This window comes from Dermacentor variabilis, chromosome 2 (assembly GCF_050947875.1).
Source record: "Dermacentor variabilis isolate Ectoservices chromosome 2, ASM5094787v1, whole genome shotgun sequence".
In the NCBI taxonomy this organism is placed as follows: domain Eukaryota; kingdom Metazoa; phylum Arthropoda; class Arachnida; order Ixodida; family Ixodidae; genus Dermacentor; species Dermacentor variabilis.
The window spans coordinates 167,367,886-167,390,511 of NC_134569.1; the positions used below are offsets into that span (position 1 = coordinate 167,367,886).

At 44.7% G+C, this 22,626-nt stretch overlaps 1 protein-coding gene across 1 annotated transcript in view; it reads right to left on the reverse strand.

Moving 5' to 3' along the window:
- Window positions 1-19,278, reverse strand: part of LOC142571059 (uncharacterized) — a 73,187-nt gene extending 53,909 nt beyond the window's left edge. Inside the window, exons 1-3 of the mRNA XM_075679355.1 lie at window positions 19,144-19,278; window positions 17,852-18,022; window positions 2,453-2,579 (exon numbers count right to left, since the gene is read on the reverse strand). Of these exons, the coding sequence (XP_075535470.1) occupies window positions 2,453-2,579; window positions 17,852-18,005 (281 nt within the window). The 5' untranslated portion in view covers window positions 18,006-18,022; window positions 19,144-19,278. The remainder of the gene's footprint in view (window positions 1-2,452; window positions 2,580-17,851; window positions 18,023-19,143) is intronic.
- Window positions 19,279-22,626: the final 3,348 nt, after the last annotated feature.

Sequence of the window (22,626 nt, forward strand, 5' to 3'; positions counted from 1 at the left end):
AAACAATTTCTGAAACACCGATCAATATATTCCGAAAATAAAGGGGCAGCGCAATGCAACAATTATGAAACAGGGAGCACTTAGCGGCTACAGCGAAAAATCATGAGCCATTCCACTCTATGAAAGTGGTTGGCCAGTGAAGCCGTTCAGCGCACGACACGGAGGTGAAACATAATTTTGAAAAAAAAACTACGAGCTCATTTATTGTGTTGACGGGTGGTCATCGTGGCGAAAGGTACGCACACTCATTTATTGTCTTGATCGGTGGTCCTTATTTCACTCGCAACTGCAATCAGATTACTCAATAATGTCAAATCGATGCAAGTTAATCGCTCGCTGGTCGGTTCAGCCTGATCGGTGTGGTAACGCAAGGGACATCTCTGCAACACGGTACGCCTAAGCCACTCCCTTTTCGGTCCGGCAGATCCACATTGAAATCACCGACAACGACAACAGTAGTAGTGTCATCGCAACTACGTCACGCCAAGTGTGTAACCATGAAGCTTACAGGACTATGAGTCATTGCATTTCTTGCTTGCTTACGGAGGTATGGACCACTGATGATGACACTTTTCGACATGCTGTTTTGTATCTTGTATGTGTGATTACAAAGAATTTAAACACTGTTCGCTTCTCTTTGCTGAGTGCTTGTAGCCTCGGCCTTAAGGGGCTATGAGCTATTCCAGTCGTTGCTTGCTTAAGGAAGCATGAATGGTTACGGTGGTATGAGCCATTAATGATGATAGTTTTCATTCATGGAGAACAAAAATGCACGCAATACTAGCCATATACAGCTTCGCCGTAATACGACGTGGTGCGTGGAACCTGGAAAAGAATAATGATACCAGCGCTAACGTTCGCGAATACCATTATTTGCTTCAAATTGGATATCTTGCCGGTGTTGGAAGGTAACAAAAAATCGGTAGATCGGTAGACCGGTTGACTTTCGGAACCGAAGGTAAAATCACAAATGAGGCAGTGTAGGGTGTCATTCGTTGGGCCTCTTTTGAAGTAAGAGAAGCTCAGAGCAAAATTAGTTCTGAAGCAAGTCTCAGGAACATGGATAAAAATAAAGGGCTGGCTAAACTTCACTACAGCCTGTACCTGAAAGCGTGGGCACAGAACGGTGGAGGATATCAAGAAAGTTAGCAGCCAAATGTAGGGTAACTGAAAGGGGAAATAGGAAACCGAGGGTCATAAATAAAAAGTGAGTGAAACCGAGACAGTAAATTGGACGCAAAGACTGTAAACATAAAAGACCGTGCAGATTTACAAGAAAAACAGTATAAGTAAAAAAATAAAATAGATAGGTAAATAAGTATGCTAACACGAAGTGCAGTGGCTGGCTACTTGAGGCTGGAGCTCAGTGCGTCAAGAAAAAAATACATGCCGGAGCAAATATTCGCAACAGCGTTATGCATGTGTCTGTTGCTTCCAAAATTCAGGGATCATTCACCCCATACTATTAGAAGGCGAGGGTATTCAGCGATTGAGACCCGTATGTAACGTACACTTTCCGCACTTGTATTTACTGTGAATGGAAGTATCAACCGGTCACAAGTCGAGATAAGCAAGAGACGTTTAGAGTATTGGTTGAAATAAAGCAGTAAAGGGATTGATATGGCCGGATCCGTCAGAGGCATGGGTAGAAGTAGAAGCTACACAAGTTTTGAGGTGGCAAAAAAAGACCAAGGAGACGTATGCGAAAATTCAGGAATAGAACGCACGTATAGCATGCCTTATCAACTCAACCAGGCTAGGGACTCTTTGTCGCTGTACCGTTTCGAAGGAGAGACCAATATCTTCACCATCATCTAGGTGAGGTGATAGCGGCAGTGGGAGGGAGGAGCAACAATCACCAGATGCAGTTGCAAACATTTCTGGTGCCATTTTTGTAGTGCTGAACATATGCGATTTTGCATGCATGATCCTTCTGTTCCCGGCCTAGCGGGCCGCTTAGCGATCGGTCGTGGTTAACGCCGCTTTTCAGGCCGGAATTTTTTTTTCTGCTGCAATGAAGAAGCACTGCTTATAGGTATAATGTTATCTATGATTTGTCTGGTAGTGTGTATAAACTTGTTCTTTTGCTTTTTTGATGTTACAAACACAACGAGAGCGCTGCCACTCGAGTTGGTAATCGTTTATTTCTTTGTCTGGACCCATTCTCCATTTACTCAGCAATCACTGCATTTGTGTTTTGCCGAGACGTTTGCGGTCACGCCTCCCTTAGCCGTGCAGCGGCACCCTATGGACGACTGGTGCTGCCGCTCATTTTCAGTCCGTCCCTACTTTTGACGGTAAATGAACGCTCAACCCCCACATAGAAATACTTTGAATCTAAGCTCACGGTGCAGTGCGAGATCACTTAACAATACGCCATTTTTAAAAAAAGTAACAGTTGGACAATGCAAACTCTCACATAAATAAAACCGTGTAAGGTAATGTCACCTACTTGCAGAGGCTTTCGAGGCGGCTCTTGTTCAGTGTGCGTTGGTCAGACACATCAGAAACGTTGTCGGAGATGTCGCCATAGCACTCAAGAACTTGCGTCACGTTGCAATCTTCGGCGAAAACCAGCACTGTGAAATTCATGGGAAATTCTGTGATGTACAAACTACTTTTGTTGAGCTGTACATTATGTATGCCTCAGAACTAGGTGTATCCACGGATATATATCTGTATATATAGGTACTCTTGTGACTCGTATGCATGAGATGAAAGATTATGCGGCGGAAAAACAAATGTGGCCTTCCAGATTGTTGTTGTTTTTTTGTTTTTAGAGGGCGGGAGGAGGAAGCGTACGTAACATATATGCAGGCTGGTACCGAAAAAAAGGAAAACAAACCCACCACATCTGCAAGAATCATCCTGAGGATGCACAAATAGCTAAAAAAAGGCGTGCTTGCCATCTAGCTAGTTCTTTGTCGTTCACTGGCGGAGACGAATATGTGCGTAATTAATAGTTTGATAGCTTTTTGATAGTTTGTTTCGGCCCTGTGTATCTGAATGAGCTGTCAACAACCTGCTGTACACTTGCCCTCAATACGATTTTACTGCGCAAACCTTAAGAGATCTCCACTAAGGCGATTTCACTGCCGAACTTTTCGAAAAAAAGGGGGGTTTCTGGAACCCTGGCAACATCAGTCGATGGCGCGCCAAGATGCTGTTGCGCTTCTGCATATTTAGAAACTATAGCTCCAGTTGAGGCCAGTTGTTACACATTTTCTTGAAAAAAATATTCGCTGTTATGCACAGGGACAGAAGTCGACGAAACAAACCGCACAAGTTTGATTTTTAATTGTAACGTCTATATTATAAAAATACAATGAAGCCCCAGTTGCTTTAAGCATTATAGGTGTTCGTGGATGCCCCCTAAGGCGGGCCTTGCTTCTTCGTTCTTCGTGGGACGTTCTTATGGAGACTATCACCTCTTCAGTTTTGACAGTAGACGAATTCGGCAAGCTTTGCCCCCAGATGGAAAACATCTTCCTGATTGATATGTAGAGGTAGAATCCGATCATGTAATGTCGCTGACTGGAAACCCCGAGGTACGTCGTTCATGATGTGCTTGCAGATGGCCACGGGTATCACAAAATCTCACATCACATGTCTTGGCAAATTTCTGAGCTCGACGGGCGAGCTGGTGGGGACTAAGCACGTGCTTCAAATTTGTCGACGGTTATGGCTGCGACTGCGTGAAATGAAGCTGTGATCGGCCTCGAAGGAAATTTAAGGAAGTTTCAGCTCCTTATGTGCACTAACAGTCATGAAATCAATGGGCTATATTTCGTGACAGAAAGGTAGCCCTGCAGTCACTCTTATCATCTCGGCGTCGCAGCCCACATTAACCATTGGTAGCAGAGATATGATTACGCTACCAACAAGCGGTGGACAGAGTTACGACATTGTATTTCAGTTGCTACCTAGGCACTGAAACATCACTGGCAATGCATGGGCCAACAAAGCTGCCCGTGCGGCACATGCAGAATGTTAATGAAGCTCGATACCATTGTCGAGAACGGCTGTATCATGGCCTCTCAGCGGTCTTGCTCATATTATAACTGAAAGGAAATGGAACACACCGGTGTTTAACAACTGGCGCCTTTATGCCATGGACATACACATAAAATTAAACCTTTTACCGCGTTTTACCCGACGGCAAGAATCATTAGTGTGGCGCCTGCGAATAGGAGTTTCTTTTGTAAATACATACTCATTTGTAATTGAAATGGCGGAGAGACAATTGCAGCGCATGTGCTGTTGAGGAAACCATCAAACATCTTTTACATGACTACCCCACACACAAAGATAAAACGAGTGCTCTTGAGACAGGTTTGGGACACTTAGATAAAAGGACCTTTACAAAGGAGGACATCTCGGACCCGTGGCTTCATGCATCTGCTATGTGCACGGCTACAAATGCGCTTCTGCGTTTTCTTAAATGCACCAGCCTGTATGACCGCCTGTCTTAAACTCAAGGATGAATGCGTGTCCGTGTAACTGCAAAGTGTGAACGTCGGTCTTCCTTGTCGTCTTTCATTAGCCCTTTCCCAGTGCAGGGTAACCTACTGGGCTCAGCCTAGTTAACCTCCCTTCCTTCTCGTTATGACATTTTTTTTCTCTCTCTCTCTCAGTAGAGTATCGAATCATTTAGCAGCGGCCCTTGCAGCGGATGTGCAACGTAAACTGCGCGCTTGTATTTTCAGGTTGGTCATTTACACATTTGATTTAGCTGTTTCTACTCAATTTACCGGCAACGGCTGCACATTTTTTATGCCACTTTTGTTTTCTTTTTTCATGCTTGTCCACACGTTTGTTACGCAATGCCTACTTGTCATGAACTTGCCATAGGTATTGAACAGCTGGAACGTCTCGCGGGCAGGATGCAATCTTGGGTGCTAGAAATAGGCTCTAAAATAAAAATGAAACTGAATGATTGACCTGTCTGAATATTCCTCTCTTCGCTAAAAGACTGACTTTATGAGCAACATGTTTGTAAGGTCAAACTCTGGCAGGATGAATTTATGGCTTCGAAAAAGGCATTAACGGCCCGAAATAAAATGCTACAAAACGTGTTGCTGGTTTGGAACAATATTCTAGACTAATCAATATTGAGGTTATAGGAATTCCTCCGATAGAGGGAGGAGATTGCACAGCCATCTCGAAGCGTGTGCACATTGTCATCGAGTGGCCTGTGTCAGAATCAGATATTCAGAGAATTCAATATGTTCTATCTGAATCATCTTATCAATATATAATGGCTCCTTTCGTTTCAAGAAACAAGAAAACCAATTTGTGGAAAGGGCCCGCAAGGCTCGGCTAAAGTGAGCCACCTCGGGTTTTATGGCACAAACGACTCGGGTGTTTTCGTGAACGAGCATCTGACAGTCAGTATTAAAATGCTCTTTGCGAAGGCACTTGCCCTAAAGAACGGCTAAGATGCGTGTACTTTTGGTCTGAAAATCCACAGATCAATGAGCGAAAAATCAGTGACGGCAGGAGGTTGCCAAGATCAGCCGAATCGGATCTCCGTATATTCACGTCAGAGCACATATTGCACTCATTACACCTGCGAGATTGCTTTTTTCATCGTAATGTCATTTAGGTGTTCGTGGGAACTTCATTCAATACTTCGTCATAGTCATGCTTCATAGGTTCAATTTTACGCACGCAATCTAGGAAAGAATCACGTGGGGATAAATAATATTCGTACTTTCGCTTGATCGTGATTTCTCGTTTATTCGTGTTTCTGAAGCATAGATTTCCAGCGATGGCACCAACATGTATAGGTTCCGTTCTTACAGTCCTGAACAGTGTCACCGTTCAAACAGTAGGTATGGTGATGCCACTGTCTTATGTCTGTATACGCATAAGTTAGACTTGCTGAAATCATTTGAGCCTTATTCACGTCGACTGCTGTGAAACGGCATGAGTGGAAACTAACGAGCCCCTCGAGGCATACAACCCCAAATTTTTTCTGCTGGGTTGGGTTTATAGGTCACCAGCATTTAACGTTTCTGATTGCCTCCATGCTCATTCTTACGTACTTAACGTATTACTGTCCGAAAATCCGAGTATAATGATTGTAAGAGATGCAAACCGCTATGTGCAGGATGTTAACTCTAGCTTGTATACCGCCTAGGCGGACTGCTTCAGTGGCTATTGCCTCATCATATCACCTACAAAATGCGTTTCTGAGGGGCCCCATTCACTCACTGATCATACTTTAACAAACACGGACATTACCATTTAGGCAGGCGTTGTTAAAACTTATCTCACGGATCACTTTCCAATTTATGTAGTCATCGAAACTTTTTTGGCTAACAGTGTCGGCTTTGCTTCACTGCACTATTCGACACAGATAAATGTACTGCTACTGCTATCTCCACTGACTGGACAGCGCTCAATTTTACTGGAGACTTAATACCGGCTGTTTCGTCTGCAATTAATTCACTAAAGCAGTCAGTACTTGCTGTAAAACTGTGCGATGTAAAAATCGAGTTACACGCCCCTTAGATCCTTGGATGCTTGATGGTCTCCTAGAGAGCTTGCGGCAAAAGAGCTAATTTGTATAACAAAACTAAAAGACACCCATTCAACCGTTTGCGAAATCGGTGCAAAAAATACCTCAACATTCTTAACAGGACCTTCCGGGAAGCCAGAGGTGTTACTACGAAACAGCATTCTTGCAGAATACAGACAATTCTAAAAAATGAATAAGTGATTTCACTTTGTGAATGACCAGCGAAGCTGTTGAAAACCACCACTACAGCTGTTTAGGGTGGTATGCAATGCTGCATGGATTCAGAGTAATACTAGAACCTTCCAATGCGGCGCGCAGGCCGGGCTACCCCGAGAGGGCGCTGTTGGGCGAGGCGTTCAGTGGAGGCCGCGGTAGAAGGCAGACCGCACGAGATCTATGCGTGCTCATTGGCTCTTCTTTAAAGTTTTGCGGAGAATTTTCACAGCCAAAGGGAAGGAACAGCGCCCAGATCTTCCAAATGCATTTATTTTGTACTAACCTACCAAGAAATCACAGCAATTGCTCAGTTTTACGAAATTAGATCATTGTAAGGACATACCTTTTTGTCTATCTTAGCATTACGTTACTTATTTGTCTCCGCTTCTTTGCAGACTAAAATATCCTGATGTGGGAAGTAAAAGGGTATTCTAACACCGTTCTTTGCTCAAGAGATATCTGGATGGAAATTCGATAACGCGCCGTGGTTCCTTAGTGTTTATGCTTTTGGGCTGCTAAGTACGAGGTCGCGGGATTTATAATAATAATAATAATAATAATAATAATAATAATAATAATAATAATAATAATAATAATAATAATAATAATAATAATAATAATAATAATAATAATAATAATAATAATAATAATATTAATAATAATAATAATAATTTGGTTTTTACGTGCCAAAACCCCTTTTTGACTAGGAGGCACGCCGTAGTGGAGGACTCCAGAAATTTCGACCACCTGGGGTTCATTAACGAGCGCCTAAATCTAAGTACACCGGTGCTTTCGCATTTCGCCCCCCATCAAAATGCGGCCGCCGTGGCAGGTATTCGATCCCCCAACCTCGCGCTCAGCAGTCCAACACCGCAGCCACTGAGCAACCACGGCTTGAAGAGTCCTCAGTGCGATGAAAAGTTGCTGTCGACCACGATGACTTGGCTCACTCACATAGAGTTTCATATTAGTATACCTAGAGGCAAATCTGGCGCTGCGATCGTTCAACGATCATGGGAATTGTGGGAAGTACAGGCTTCGGATTGGCATTCTATTGACTGGCGAACTAGTCTACATGTATTTTTTTGGCAGTTTTGGTTTCGCTCCAAGCGCAATTGCTATAACCTGCAGTGGGACAGTGCAAAGCAAAGCTCTCTGCCTTTGTTATGTTGGTCGGAGTGGCGATAGCGCGCTAGGCCAGCGACTGGGACGATGCTTGTGTCGCGGTGTGGTGTCGAAGCCCTAAAGAGAAAGCGACGGCATCGTAAACGTTAAAAGAACATGTTTTGAGCGTTTGGGTCTTGGTTTGTTAAGTGTGTTAGGTTGGCACTGTAGCGTTATGTGTTTTATGAAACTTCAGAATAGGACAAAGAAGGCACTACTGATACAAGACATATACAGTTGTACTTCTAGTGGCTTGACAATCAAATTTTATTGAGAGCTTCATTATGCATTGCTCGTTAATGTGCTCATTTAAATGCGTGTTTTAGGAATTTGAGAACACAAACTTACTTGTGGTAGGAAAGGTTGCTGCTTCCTGGCTGTAGTCTAGTGTCGCAAAATGGGTAAGTGCAAAGCGACGCCATAACGCTTCGGAAGCGGTACTTCAATATAAAATATGATGACGAAATACTCGTAGGAGGTCACTAGCGTCCTAACTAGCACTGCATCAGATGTACTTAAAAGTACTTGAAGACGTTCAGCAATCGTGACAGCCGACGCAGCCTTTCGAAAGAGTGAGAGAGTTCGCAAGTGCCTGTCGTCTGCGAGAAAAGTCTCACGTTTGCAGCGAGCAGGCGTCGTAGCAGACTACACTTGTAGCATTCCGCTCAAGGGCGCAACGCTTTGTCACAATACAACATTTTTATTTCCAGAAATACTTGATGAGTATTTTTATATAAGTACATGCACGGTTGTTCTGCTGTTGCAAAAATGAATAAATAATCATTCTTTGGCGTTAAATCGGGAACAGAATCGCACAAGTATGCATACCCTGGTGTGTCCTGGTGACAAACCATAGTAAACCATGCTCCCATCTCAAAGTTATACAAAGTTTATGTAGCGTGTTGTACATTATACAACATACTGCAGAAATAGAATTAGATTTTACGCGATAATATTTGCGTATAGGGTTGTTTACTGCGCCACAAGCAAACGCCACTAACATAAAGACCGAAGTCAATCCGAAGCTTGTACTTCCCATCATTCCCATGTAGGTTGAGGCAACGCTCATGAGAACCCCCGTAGACACTAGCGCCACATTTCCCTCTAGGGTATTTATTTAGAAACTCTGTGGCTCACTCGCCTTCACATCGAGAGCACCGCCGCTGTAGCTTCTGACGTCCGCGCAGCGCTTCCCTCTCTCTAATGCCCCAACCACTGGCACGCGTCGCAAAGCTTCCGCACGCGTCGAAGCGTCAAAAGAGTCGGTCGGGAACACGGCGAAGCGTGACGAAGCGCAGCGATTATGTCTACTGCCGATGCTAGAAGTTTGCTGACGCGAGGCGACGCTGCGCCGGCGTGCACCAATGAGAGGCTGCGACGCGTTGCAGGCGTCAACCAATCGGAGGCTGCGGAGCCTCCGGCTGCTATGCCTATTGACACGCGTACTTGTCTTTATCGGGGGACACGTTTCGCCACCTAACAAATGTTATCGCACAGCGCGGGACGCGCCTGCATGTATCCGAAGTTTCTGGAAAGTTATCGATGCTTCTATCCGCTGTCTCTTGTCGCCGAACCTTGTGTTATTTGGTTTCATCGCGTGACGCGAATGGTGTAGAACTTTGTGGAAGACACGCGGGTCCAAGCGATTAGTCTGGAATGTTCGACGACTGCTGTATAAAAGCCGACGCGCTCGACCCGCTGATGAGATTTTCGACGATCGCCGACTGCGTTCGCCGCTATCGTTGTGCTTTAAGTGTAGCCTGTCTTTGTGGGCACAGGTTCGCCCAATGAAAGCTAGTTTTGTCTTTCACAGTATTGCTACTGTGTTCTTTAACGTCACTACCACGTGACGCTCTGATGGCCACTCGTGCGAAGGCGCCGGAACGGACGATCGTCTGAGTTCCTTGGATGCACGACGCGCGCGACAGTGTACCTGAAAGACAGTGTTGTAATAGTAGCCCGAGAACGACGCGACCGACCGACCGACGACCGTGGGTTGTGACAGTGCGACGTGGATCCGAAGCGACTTCGAACGACGCCGACTAATCCAACTTGCCCACTGTGCTCCGACAAGCTCAGTGCGATCGACTGCTCAAACAGCCAACCGAATCACGATTGCCGCAACGTCTGTGCTTGTTGTATGTGTATTTTGTTGTGCTTAAAACGAATGGAAACATGTTTACGAGCTCCGAAGTCTGAATAATCCGTACTCGCCTATCGCCGATGTTTACGTTACGCGTAGGCCTAGCGCGTCCATCGAGTTCGTAACTGGCGAGTGACGAACTCAGCTGAGAAACTCTGTCGAAGGAAATGAATTTTCAGGTTCGTTTGGTGCTGCAGTGATTTAAAATATGGCACTCCTGACTTCGTGTGATGTGTGATCTGGTGAATAAACCGTGTGGAAGTAGGGTTGGTCAATCGCGGCGTGTTTCGTGTGGTGTCGGGTGACACAAGTTTAACGGGCAAGCTCTGCGCTGTTTCCAGTGGTAAAGATAACTTCCTAAAGCGAAATACACTAGTAGCCGAACTTTGGGAAGTACTTACATAATCAGCCATGCTGCGTGTTTCAGCTGACACTGCGCTCTTCTATTCGGCATGTGAATCCAGTTCAGTACAACTTTACTGTACTCATTCACTTACTTCTTTCAAGTGCATCCGCCTTATGGGCTAGTTGGGGATAAATCGCTCGTGTAGCAATCAAGAACGCTGACGCACTGAAGCATACATGACAACGTAGTCAAGTTTGAGTCAGTATGTCCTTATACTTGAGCACTGCAAAAAGAAATTACCTGTTTGCAACGTGTGCCCCGTGTGCAGTGCATAGCAGGACCTGCATCAAGCAAGAGCTATGCATGTAGCAGCGTATACCACGATTGCTTCGATGTCCGCTTCAGAAGCAGCAAGTACTGAGTCAATGAAACTGTAATGGATTTTTTATCTCGCTTTTTGGCTATGGAAAGTGTAGATGGTGTGAGTGCATTGTGGGGAAGGTGAAGAGGTTTCATCAGTCCTTTGTGCAGTCGGTATGCTTAAACTGCTGGAATCCCTTCAGCTTCTACTAAAGTGTTTCTTTCTGGGATACTATAAAGTGTAGTCAGGACAAAGATCTACTCAAAACCAAGTTACTAATGCATCTGTGCAGAATATGTTTGATTAACAAGTTAATACTTCCCCCTTCCCCAACAACAATATGCCGATGCACAGCATATGTGCTTACAATAAATACATTCCGTAAAGGTGAACGACTGGGCCTACAATATCAAACTTTGTAGTAGCAGCGTAAAAAGTGCTGCCATACGTGTCAGCCAAAGCGAAACTGCTGCACGTCCAACCTTCTTCCTTGGAGGCACTTCTATAAAGACTGTTCGGGCCCTTCCCATTCTGGGTGTAACATTTAGATCTTCTCTCAACTTTTCCTCATATGTCACCAGCACTGTACGTAAGCACCGGCCCATTCTTGGCTTTGTGTCCCGTGTCTCCCTCCCCTGATGACCTAAGGATTTCCGAGGACTCTACACTTCCATCATTCTGTCACGACTTGAGTACTGCTCATCAGTATAGTTCCCGTACCAAACTTGCGGCGCTAACAAAATTAAGCTTGTTCAGCGCCGGACAATACGCAGCCTTTACTGCCGTCTTTTCAGTTGTCATAAGCTCACGCCAGCCTACGAGGATTGCCTCAAACCCCTCAGGTAGCACACCCTGCAATACCAACGCAACATTGCACTAGTCTATACTGCAGGGTGCTTGACAACTCTCTGGGCAGCACTAATCTTTCTTCAGTTCATCTGAACAAGTGATCAGCACAGCCTGAGCCCTCATCGGGCCTCTATGGCCCGACACCACAACTCCATGATTATATCTGGCACTCAGAGCTTTCTCTACACGCCCCTGGCCACATGGATTCTCCTTCCTTGGAACGAGACTGCATTGGCACTCCTGTGTGTTGTGCACCCGTCGATTGTGTGCGCGTGTGCCGTGCTGTGTTATTGTGCCGTGCATGTGTGTGTGTGCACGTGGAGGGGAAGGCGGTGTCTTCTGCATTCTACAAATTTCTGCTCTAGATGGCTGGTTATCAGATGTTCTAACATACAGGCATCAGCCTTTTTTTTAGTCAAGAGTGCCAAGATTACCACTAAGATTATTATTATTATTATTATTATTATTATTATTATTAATAGAATCATCACTATGACCACATTGATTGTGTTGAAGCCAGCGTGACACATAATTCAATATATTTCTGGAGCTTTCTGGGCTCTCACTCTTCTAAAAAGAGTGCCAAAGATGTACGTCTTCTTCATGAAAATAGTGGTGTTGCCTCGGACACTGCTGATGCCTTTTCAGAACGTTTCTGTTTGCTATATGGTGTGAAATATGTTTCAAGTAACCTTCCTTATCAGTCTGGCACAGTGTATGCTATCTCTCTATGAAAACCTTGTTTCCAAGTGTATGAAGTGCCTTAAACTTTCCGTTTCTTATGGTGTTGCTGGTATTTCCTCCGCAGAGCTTAAGACGTATGGAAGCATACTTGTTCCCGGTTTTCACAAGCATCTTCAATAGTTCACTAAAGTCTAGTACCTTTTCTAGCACTCGAAAGGTAGCATGGACATTGCCCATGCACGGATCAGGTGCTAGATGTGCAGTTACTAACTGCCGATCTATATCCATCCTCTGCAGTGCATCAGGTGTTTGAATCGATATTGGATTCCTCGCTTTCTGTTAGTGCAAAGAGCATTTTAATAAACGAACAGCATGACTTTGTGTGCCGACAACTTAAAACGATTTGACACTGTCAACAATGTTCACGACTGCATCGACTTCCAAAAAGACATTTTTTCACTCTCAAACTGGTGCAGAAACAATAAGTGCTCTTAAATGTTTCCAATACTATGGCATTAAGTTATATGCAGAGAACGCACCATGTGAAATTTTGATACACCCTACATGATGCTCCACTCCTTAGGGGTCGATGAAATGAAAGATCTTGGTGTGTACTTCGACAAAAAGTTAAGCTTCTCTTCACAAAGATAATTACACAACATACCCCTCACGCTCTTGGAATGGCATGCCGTATATTGCATGACTTCCACTCACTTGTTGTGTTTCTGAAATTCTGCTGTGTGCCTCCAACTACTAGAGTGTGCCTCTGTAGGAGGGGGTGCAATGAGCAAATCTAATTCTGACCTCATTAAACGCATCCAGAATAAATTGATATCTATCTTAAAGCACCACTTTTGCCATTCTGGCGACCACAGTTGAGCCTTCTCAAGTATACTTCGACTCGCACTTCTAGATTCAAGACTTAATTAATCACACCTTTTCGTCCTGTATAAGCTGGTCCGTGACATTATACATTCCCTCTTCTTTATCATATTATAAGCTTCTTGATAATATGCCGCAACGTGCCGCAACACTATACCAAGTTGCATTTCACATTCGTTGCCTCTGGCCTTGTTGCAAGATTGTGCTATATGAGACTCGATTCCAAAGCATACTTCAGAGTTAATTTCCTGTGTTTTGAGTATCTGTAGATAATCAAGTAGGATTTAACTCCCTTTTACTTTCCTCGTTTCCTTTTTTCCCTATTTGTTTCTCTATATTGCATTTATTTGTCAACTACATTCATGTTTTCTGTACATTTTGTCTCACACAGGGCTCGTTAAGTGCACCAGTACAAAGGCTCTCTAGCTGTTCCTTGGCACTGCAACAAAAATTTGAATGATTGATTATCATCGTAGTATAAAATCGTGCTTTTTAAGTATGTACTAGTATAGTATTTCAGTGCAGTAACTTTTGTGCCATTAAAAAAGGGGCATGAATTAAGAAAGTGCAATAATAATATGTTATGTGCCTGATCATACGCATTGTTTTATTAATTTCTTCTGAGTTTTAATAATGGCTGGCTACTGTATGCAGTGTTGTGCAATAAAATAATATGTCACAGCAATTATTGCGTGCCTCGCAGAACGAATTGAATATATCTTTCTCAGTCAAAACATCATAGCAGGCTGAAAACAATAAACTGCAATTTTCTTTTTGTGGTGACGAAGTGTATAAATTGTGAAAAAAGATCTGTTCATATACTTATTATACTATGCAAATGAGCTGCTCCCATACATTTGAATAAGCGCTTCAATATACGACTAGGCAAAGGGCAACGAAAGACCCCTATTGACACCCTCCAATACTCCAGCTTGTATTATCTCACGGCATGTCATTTCATTAATGTAAAGAAAGACAAACATGACATGAGGAGACCAGTTACAATAGAACATAGCCCTTACACTGTGAAAATATTTTGTAGCAATACACTCACTGTGAAGGCATCCGGATGCGGTGTTGATGCATCAAAAGAACCTAGAATGATGGAGGTGCTCCATGGACTGATTTGACAGAATCAAGAATTGGGGGGAGACAAGCTACGAATTACATACATTTTAGCTATTCTAGCTTTCTTTTTTTTTGTGAGTGCTAGAGGTGTTTCGATTTTTTTTTGCGAATTTTCTCAGAGCCCACTTTTTCCCGTTTCTTTCATGCACCAACAAGCATAATTATATTGACACGGATGCTTTATCTGAATCAGGTTACCGTATGTCACCGACCAAAAAGTGTTAAACGTTATCGCTCGGTGCAGGATGCGCCTGAACGTATCGGAAGTTTCGCGAATGTTATCGATGGTTCTGTCTGTTGTCGACGAACCTTGTTAATCTGACTGCATACTTGACACGAATTGTGTAGCGGTTTCTCGAAGGCGCGCGGGCACCAGCGAATAGGCTGTAACTTTCGACGAGTGATGTATGCAAACCGACGCGCCTGACCCGCAGATGAGATTTTCGACGATTGCCGACATTGCTCGCCGCTATAGTTGCGATTGAGTCGGCACTATTTATTTACCGTCACTACTATGTGGCAATATTTCCAACACAGATTTTTTCAGTGATACATCGCACGCCTATTTCTTACATAGCTGGCTGCGCAATAAGCTACCAAAATTAAATGGTACAACAGTTTTTGATATGATATGGCATCGTCGTGCAGGTGTTTGCAAAGCGATCTTGCAGACAGACGACGCGCGAGCGCTGATGTTGATATTTTGTGCACTATTGTTACTTCAAAAATAAAAACAAACTGTTGCGGCAGGCGTATATTCATTATTCAAACGTGTTTTTTATATCTAAAAGCGCATACAGATCACTAACTTATTGTTTCAAGCTTAGTTTACAGCGGGCTGTTTTAGGCCGGACTTTGACGTAGGAAGACAAAGTAGTGCAGCAACAGTGCACCACAGCCGGGGAGCAAGCTTCGGCACGCGTCACAGCTTCTGTCCAGTGGTTGCGCGCCCTCTTCCTCCGACCAACGCGAAGCGAAGCGTTCGCTTGTCGGCGCGCGCCGAAGCTTGCCGACGCGTGCCAGTGGTTGGGGCATAACTTATCGCGCCGACGTGAAAGAGCGCGCGTCACCGTAGCCGCGGTTGCGGCTACTTGCACGACATTGCCTAAAATCGAGCAGTGGTGCACGCCGGCTACGTGCACTAATATGAAAGATCAGCTGAATACAAACAAAACAACAATGAGAACGGGTTTTCGTTCTCCGTGCCGCTGTTTCATGCCCTGAGGCGGCCCATTACTGAACGACCGCGCCATGTGCTGGACTACAGGCGATGGACGGTGCCCTTCGTTGCGACCGTCGTCAGCAGAGCAGCCGAACGGTGCACTAGACATTTATCAAGCGTGAGGAGGCCCCACGCGAGAGTGAGGGCGAAGTCTGGTCCTCAGCGCGCGGAGCCAGTTAGCAGCGCCCCAGTGTGGCCCCGCAGCCGCTCCGGCCAACTAAGCCGTGATCCGTTTACTATTTTGGCCGATAGTACGTATGTTTTGTGCGTAATAGACTGAAGCTTGTAGTGGCTTGCTGATGGCATGTTGTGCACATTCCTTCGTTTGGATCATCACGAATGAGGAAGTATGTCTTGTGGATTGGCATCACTGTATTGGTGGCCAGCGTTCACATGAGTACTTCGGTCCCTCGTGGCCGGCACTTCCAGGAAAGGAATATCGCACCGCGATTCTCTTTCCTCTCGATTGGCGAAGAGCGGACTGGTGGACGGATTTAATGTCGTTGGGTGAAGGTGGGCAGGGTACGTCTTCTGTGTACCGTGCTGGTTCTTGTCCGAGAGGCACACGGGTTCCGCTGCCTGGTCATCAGTTTTCCTGTTAGTCCGACTTGCACAAGTACCAACTTGATTCGGAGTATATTTTGACGCGCAGTTAACACCGATTAGAGCGCGAACATTTTGCGTTCTGTCTTGTGCACAGAGGGCTCGGCGTGGCGTGCTCCATCCAGTTCTGGCCTTGTGCATAACAGCGTGTTTCTCCAATAAAATGCCGTTTTTGAAAAACGCTAGCTTTAGTGACCGACTGTGGTCTTGTTGTGTGCCTTGCTGCTTGCGCGCCGTGCCCATTGCTTGCCACTCTTCATTATTTTGTTTCTCATTTCACTTACCATCTATGTGGTAATGCAAGCAAGTCGGTCGACTCGTTGATCTCGCTACCTTTCCTGCCCATTGCTTTCTTTCTCTTTCCTAAGCAAAAACCTAAATATCGCATGTACGCATATAAGTATGAAACTACACCAGAAGAGAGCGTAATTGAAGGGAATACTATTGAGCAAGCTTCCGCCTACTTTCGGCCTGCACAGTTTCTTTTGAGAACTGCCCATTGTGTGCAACCTACACTACAAAATTGATGCATCTAATGATGCATCTAAACAGCATCTAATGGCCAAGAACCGAGTAACCAGTAATCATGGGTACTAGTAACATGGTAGCCTCTGAGTATGCTGAAATATTGATTTGGCCGCTAAGTTCATCGATAACTGCTGTGATCGTTCTTGCCATCTGCTACGCCTAGTGACATGGCAAGCCCCTCCCCTCCAAACCCTTTTATATTGACACGTGGACTTGTTTATCTTTTACGGGTGAGAGCTTTTCACCCCCTAAAAAATGTTATTGCTCAGCGCAGGATGCGCCTTAATATATCGGAAATTTCTCGAATGTTATCGATGGTTCCGTTGTCACCGAAGCTTGGATGTACTAAATGCATGTGCGACACAAATTGTGTACAACTTCATGGAAGACACGCGGGCACCACCGATTACTCTGAAACATTCTATGACTCGTGTATAAAAGCAGACGCGCTTGGATCGCAAACTAGATTTCGACAATCGCCGGCCACGCTCGCCGCTATTGCTGTTCTTTGAGTGTAACATGCCTTTGTGGGCACACGTTCGCCCGATGAAAATTTAGTTTTGTCATTCACAGTTCTACAGCTGCATTATTCATCGCCTACTACGTGGTAATATGAACCGCATCCTCGATAATAAAGAACTCATGTGAAAAGAGTACGGGAAGATGGCAAGCAGCACTGCGACACACAAGCTATTCTTTGCAGCGCATATCAGGAATGTACTTCGGGCGATATTGTCCAAGCATCTCGTTTACTGAACGTTCAGTTTACTTGCTACTTTAATAAGTGGTGGTTGTTCAGTTGGCGTTCTTGCCTCGGTGCGCTGACGATTTCTCGCGAAAGCGCGGCGTCAGCGAATCGCCAAAGCGGAAACGAACGTTTGGAAAGTGAGATGACTGCGTGATCTGGCCTCTCTGCACCGCCATCACTCGCGCAGAAATATGGGCACACATCAAGGCCATCTTTGCAAGCTCAAGGTGGCCAATGCTATTAATCCATGGGCGAATCCATGAGCTTAACTCATTCTGTTATTTTCTGCATAAATGCACGTTATGCTTCTCTTTTCCTCCACTCGAGAATTAATAAATTGGGCAGACGCGACATGTATATTCGATTTATTTGAAATTATTCGTGTAAGCATTTTTTTCTGCACCGCAAATATAATATATTGAATGTTAAAATGAAAAAGAAACTCTAGACCTACCTCCTCCACGGACAACAAACACAGCAATTATCAGGCACCATTCGTTGCAAAAGTTCTTCATTTTCGCGAAGAATGTTGTACCCTTACGATACACGGGAGCGCCGCAGGCACAGTGAGGAAATAATTTCTTTATGGCATCGGATGAACGTGTCATGTAGCGGTCATGCGTGCCTAGAGCAGGAAAAATATATACACATATATTAACTAACATTCCATCGAGCGGAAAATAAGTCTTGACACGTGCAGTTTCCGTTTACATCTTGGCAATATTGACCTGCCGTTTTCTCGGCAAATGTTAATGTTAACGCCCAAGTATTGCTTGAAAGTTATCAGCTGCGTAATGTAAGGGTGGACTTTGACTTTCCTGTGGTATTTGTGATCCTGCTAGGTAAACAGTAAGAGTAGGATGTCACGATAGATTAAAGCAGGGGACACGAGGGTGCGCATTCAAGAAGGGAATTAATGTGACGGTCCCTGTCGATTGCGTGCCTATGCTTCTAGATCTCTCTTCACACATACAACGGGGACCGCTACATTTTCAGCCACCACCTTTTGCGGTATTATAGGCTTCCACTTGATTTCTTTGCGATTTACCGCAGAGGAATGCTAATTACACGTGCTGCTGCAGTGGTCTGATCGGTCGTTGACCATGCTGGGACACAAAAACATCCGCAAGCTTTAGCGTGAGTAGGCCACAGCATACATGCGACAGCATTCTTGGAACAGTGCCAAGCATGCGGCCGGGCATGCGAGAGAGAGCCCTTATCAAATCTAGCGGCATTGCTGCAGACAGCGTTGATAGCATTCGAAAGTTGCAGGCCAACATTGTCCTCATCTGACCCAGGAAGCAACGCGTAATGAGAAGCTAAATCGCTATCATAGGTTTTCGCTGAATGAGAAAGATAACCATGGGGAGCACTCTTCCAAATTGAGCACACGGCCGTTTGCACAGCCTATTCTCAAAAAAGCTGCTTCATTTAACACTACATAAGGCTTAAACAAAGAAGAAAAACAACAAGAACAACAACCGAGTGACTGCTGTCGTTCAGCGCCGTTATACTATACAAGAATAATTACTGTGAAATGATCTTGGAAAATCCCACGTTTTTATAATCGTGCCTGTTACCAACTTTCGAAAGAACAATAGACGCGAATTAAAAAAAAAGCACGTTCGTTTGCGGCGTCAGTTTCTAAATCCACTTTACGACATACCTACTCGTTTCATTTATCATACATGTTTACACATGCTTCCTATTCTGTTCAGCTCAACTCACCAAAATTTCGCTTCTTACCGCGCGTGTCGAATTCCTTTGCGGATGCTTCGGCATTTATGGAATGTACGGACCCCACGGTAAAAATTACTAGCAGTCCTTTGGTCTCGTCGCCGGTGTGGAAAAGACGCAGCGACCAGGCACACGTAGCGTAGAGGATAGAGGGACGACGCTTCGGTTGCGTGTCTCGCTCGATATTTTGCCGCTAGAACTTGCACAATGGCGAGGCAACGCTTCAAACTCTTGACTTCCGTGTGTCGTTGGTGCTAAGATCTCGGAAACTACCGGAACTCTACGAGATTGCCACATCCTGTTTGCTAGAATCGTCGTAATCAGGCAAAAACTGTGCGGGGAAGTGTCGTTCTCGCTGTCTTCCTGCCATGCATCCGTTGCGGCGTCACTGTTATGTCGTTATACGGCATCCCGCGAAGCTGTGGCTTCCATTCGAAGCAGTGAGGCCCATTTTCCGAGAGTGCGCTAAATATTTTTTTAAATGCGGAATATGTAAGCACTTACGCGAACCTGAAAGTGACACAAACACCGAAAGAATGTCCAACGCTTTGGTATGGTGCCTTTCTTATAATGTCAGTTCGCATCTTTGAACTTGAACCTATTGAGTGGCTCGGACTGCGTCAATTCCGTTTTGCAGCAATTCTTCCGTATTAACACGATTGTTCGAGTCAATGGTGCTTAATTGATGCGCTTCCCAATGCCTTGTGTAAAGAAACGGTTTATTGTTTGTGAGCTCTAGGCATCAGCATCAATCAGTTACTGAAATACTTGAGGTTTTATTAAATATTTTCACATTTATTTCACCCAGTTCCAGTAGCGGCGGCGTGCATGAGAAAGCGCTGATGATTTCTCGGCTCCATCTGAATATTGTTGAATGTGTGGCTTTAATTTTATTGTGATGCTCGCATTGTATATAAACAGTCACGTATGTACGCATACTAACAAAATTAGAATTGGAAGGCGATTCAACCTCTAGTTCACGAATGCGAACGACAAAGTGTTCTGTAGCAAGGTGAGGGTGGCAATGGTGGTGTATAAGCGATATAATTTAGTGCGAGAGTCACACTGGAGCGGCAACGTTTAATCGACGTCACTAGAGGTTAAACCGCCTTCAAACATATTGTTATCAGCTATCATCATTATTATTGTAATCGTCGTCTTCATAATAGTAAATGACATACCGAGTGGCAAACGATTGTTCCGAGGTGTCACCCAGGGGCACATACCTAGTGGTTCAGTGGTCTATAGCTTCCTTCATGCCATAACCAGTGGTTCCGGCTGCACATGCCAAGTAGCCCCGTGGGAGCATACTCTGTGGCACATTTCCTGCGCCCATTGTCAGTGGCATATATACCCAGTGCGGCACTGATATTTACACTACCCTATCGGCGGAATTAGCCCAAGAAAGAGTTAATAAAAACGCGTATCCCATGCGGAGAAGGCGGGGGGGAGGGTAACTTGCCGTGAAAGACTTCGTCTTTCAAAACTTGCGATTTCATCTTTTCGAGAGAGGGTATGCATTGTCTTACGTACCAGCGGTCATGTACTAACTGGGGCTGCAATACAAACTAGAGCACCAACTGTGGCTGCGTAGCATAGTAATAAAAACATTCCAGTAGAGCTCATGATCTATATTGAGTATCCAATTATGCGAATACACGGAACGCGTCATAGATGAGGCGTGCAGGGCTCTTCTCTCGCGTTTCTCTGTGCAAACGTAGTGCCTTCTGGCGGCACCACTGTAAAGCCTGAGCATACCCACTGGCACGCACCGAGTGGACGTAGGGACACAGTGGCACATGGCCAAGTTCGCGGCATAGAGGTTCATTGAAAAGCTTTACCTACCAAGTAGCACGTAGCCACGAAATGGCCCACATTCTCGACGGAAGCACGTTTTGGATTGGCCCTCATTTTTAGGACTGCACTACTTCTTGAACAAGCCCACATTTCAGAATTAGCTGTCTTACGGATCAGCCAACATTTCTGGTGGTATAGCTAGATAGGCCGTAAGAACCTTGTCAGACAATACGTACAATGCTATTTGCACTAAAATCTACTATGCACTTACACTTTCCTCACCAGATAGACAGTCAGAAAGCATGAAAGTGTATTCAATAAATTTATAGAAGAATGAAATATCAATGTGGAACCATATACTCAGCTTGCCACACATCGTGCCAAGTGCAATTTTTGGAAATTAGCGAGTAACGCAGCAATAGCTCACAGTGAATTAATCACACTGCATTGAATTGGCATCAATGCTGAATATTACGTTGCGCGGAAGGGACGCTTGAAATCACCCGCCGGCTCAAGCATGCGAATATTTGCTTCAACGGAAAGAGCCCTCATTTTTAAAGACGGAATTCTTTATGATGTTGAGCTTCTGCGGCCAAGCGTGTGGGGGTACACATTCAGTCACCAGCAAACGTCACATATCGTCGATTGAAGTTGGGATGTTCCTTCGTCTTTCAATGCGCAGCGTTACGCGAATACTCCGCATCTGACAGGACATGAATAAAGCACGCTCAGAACCGGCGCAGGTGAGTACGAGAGAGAAAGCTATAAGGTAATGCTTTCGCGAAGCTTCTTCTGTTCTGAACGCAAATTAAACACAAGTTGACCTTCGAAAACTGAAGGAATGTCTTATGAATTTATTTTATCCATGTAAGCTGCGCGCGAGCGCAAGATGACGATTCAGGAAGACTACAGAAGGAGCTCTGCCTTTGCACTACCCTAGTCGCTCGCGTATTTTCGCACGCTGCTTACAATTGGTAATTTCCAACATGCCTGCTTCAAAATTTTTCTATGACTCCTTAGTAACATAAGAAGTGAGAGGTATTTCAGTGTCGATACTAGCCGAGAAACTTAACGCAAATACATCCGAAGCACGCAGCATTATTCTTTGTTTGTTTGTGGTGCTTGGCAAATTACTTTCTGCAGAGGTATACAAAACAAGTTTTCTTGCTGCAGTGTAAATAGGATGGAATGGGATGGGATGTTTATGAATAGTACGAGAAACTGGAGGCCACAAGTATTCAATTGATCGCAGTCTTGCAAAATTGCAATCATGAGAGGTATGATCGACATCGCAGTAGCACAAGTCCTTTTTTCCCGCTATCTAAATGAAAACGAATATTTTTATACGCAAGATATGTTGCCGCACCTATAGCCTTTTGTTCTACGAAGCATCTGCTACTGTTTTCTCAACGGTGGCGCATGTGATCTCCAGCGATGCAGTCCATGTTACTGTCATACATACCCTTACCTTGTTTTTTTCGTTCTCAAGCCATCGGTTAGATCACAAACGAAGAAATATTGTGGAGCGTTGTAACCGATCTATTCTTTATCACCGCTGAATGGCGAAATGATAGTAGAGCCGTAACAGCAGGTTCGTTACAAATGAAACTTTTCTGCAACATAATGGGGTTTCAGATGCAATTCTTTCTGCCTTCCAACAACACGTGCCAGGTCACCTAACCACATGGAAAACTT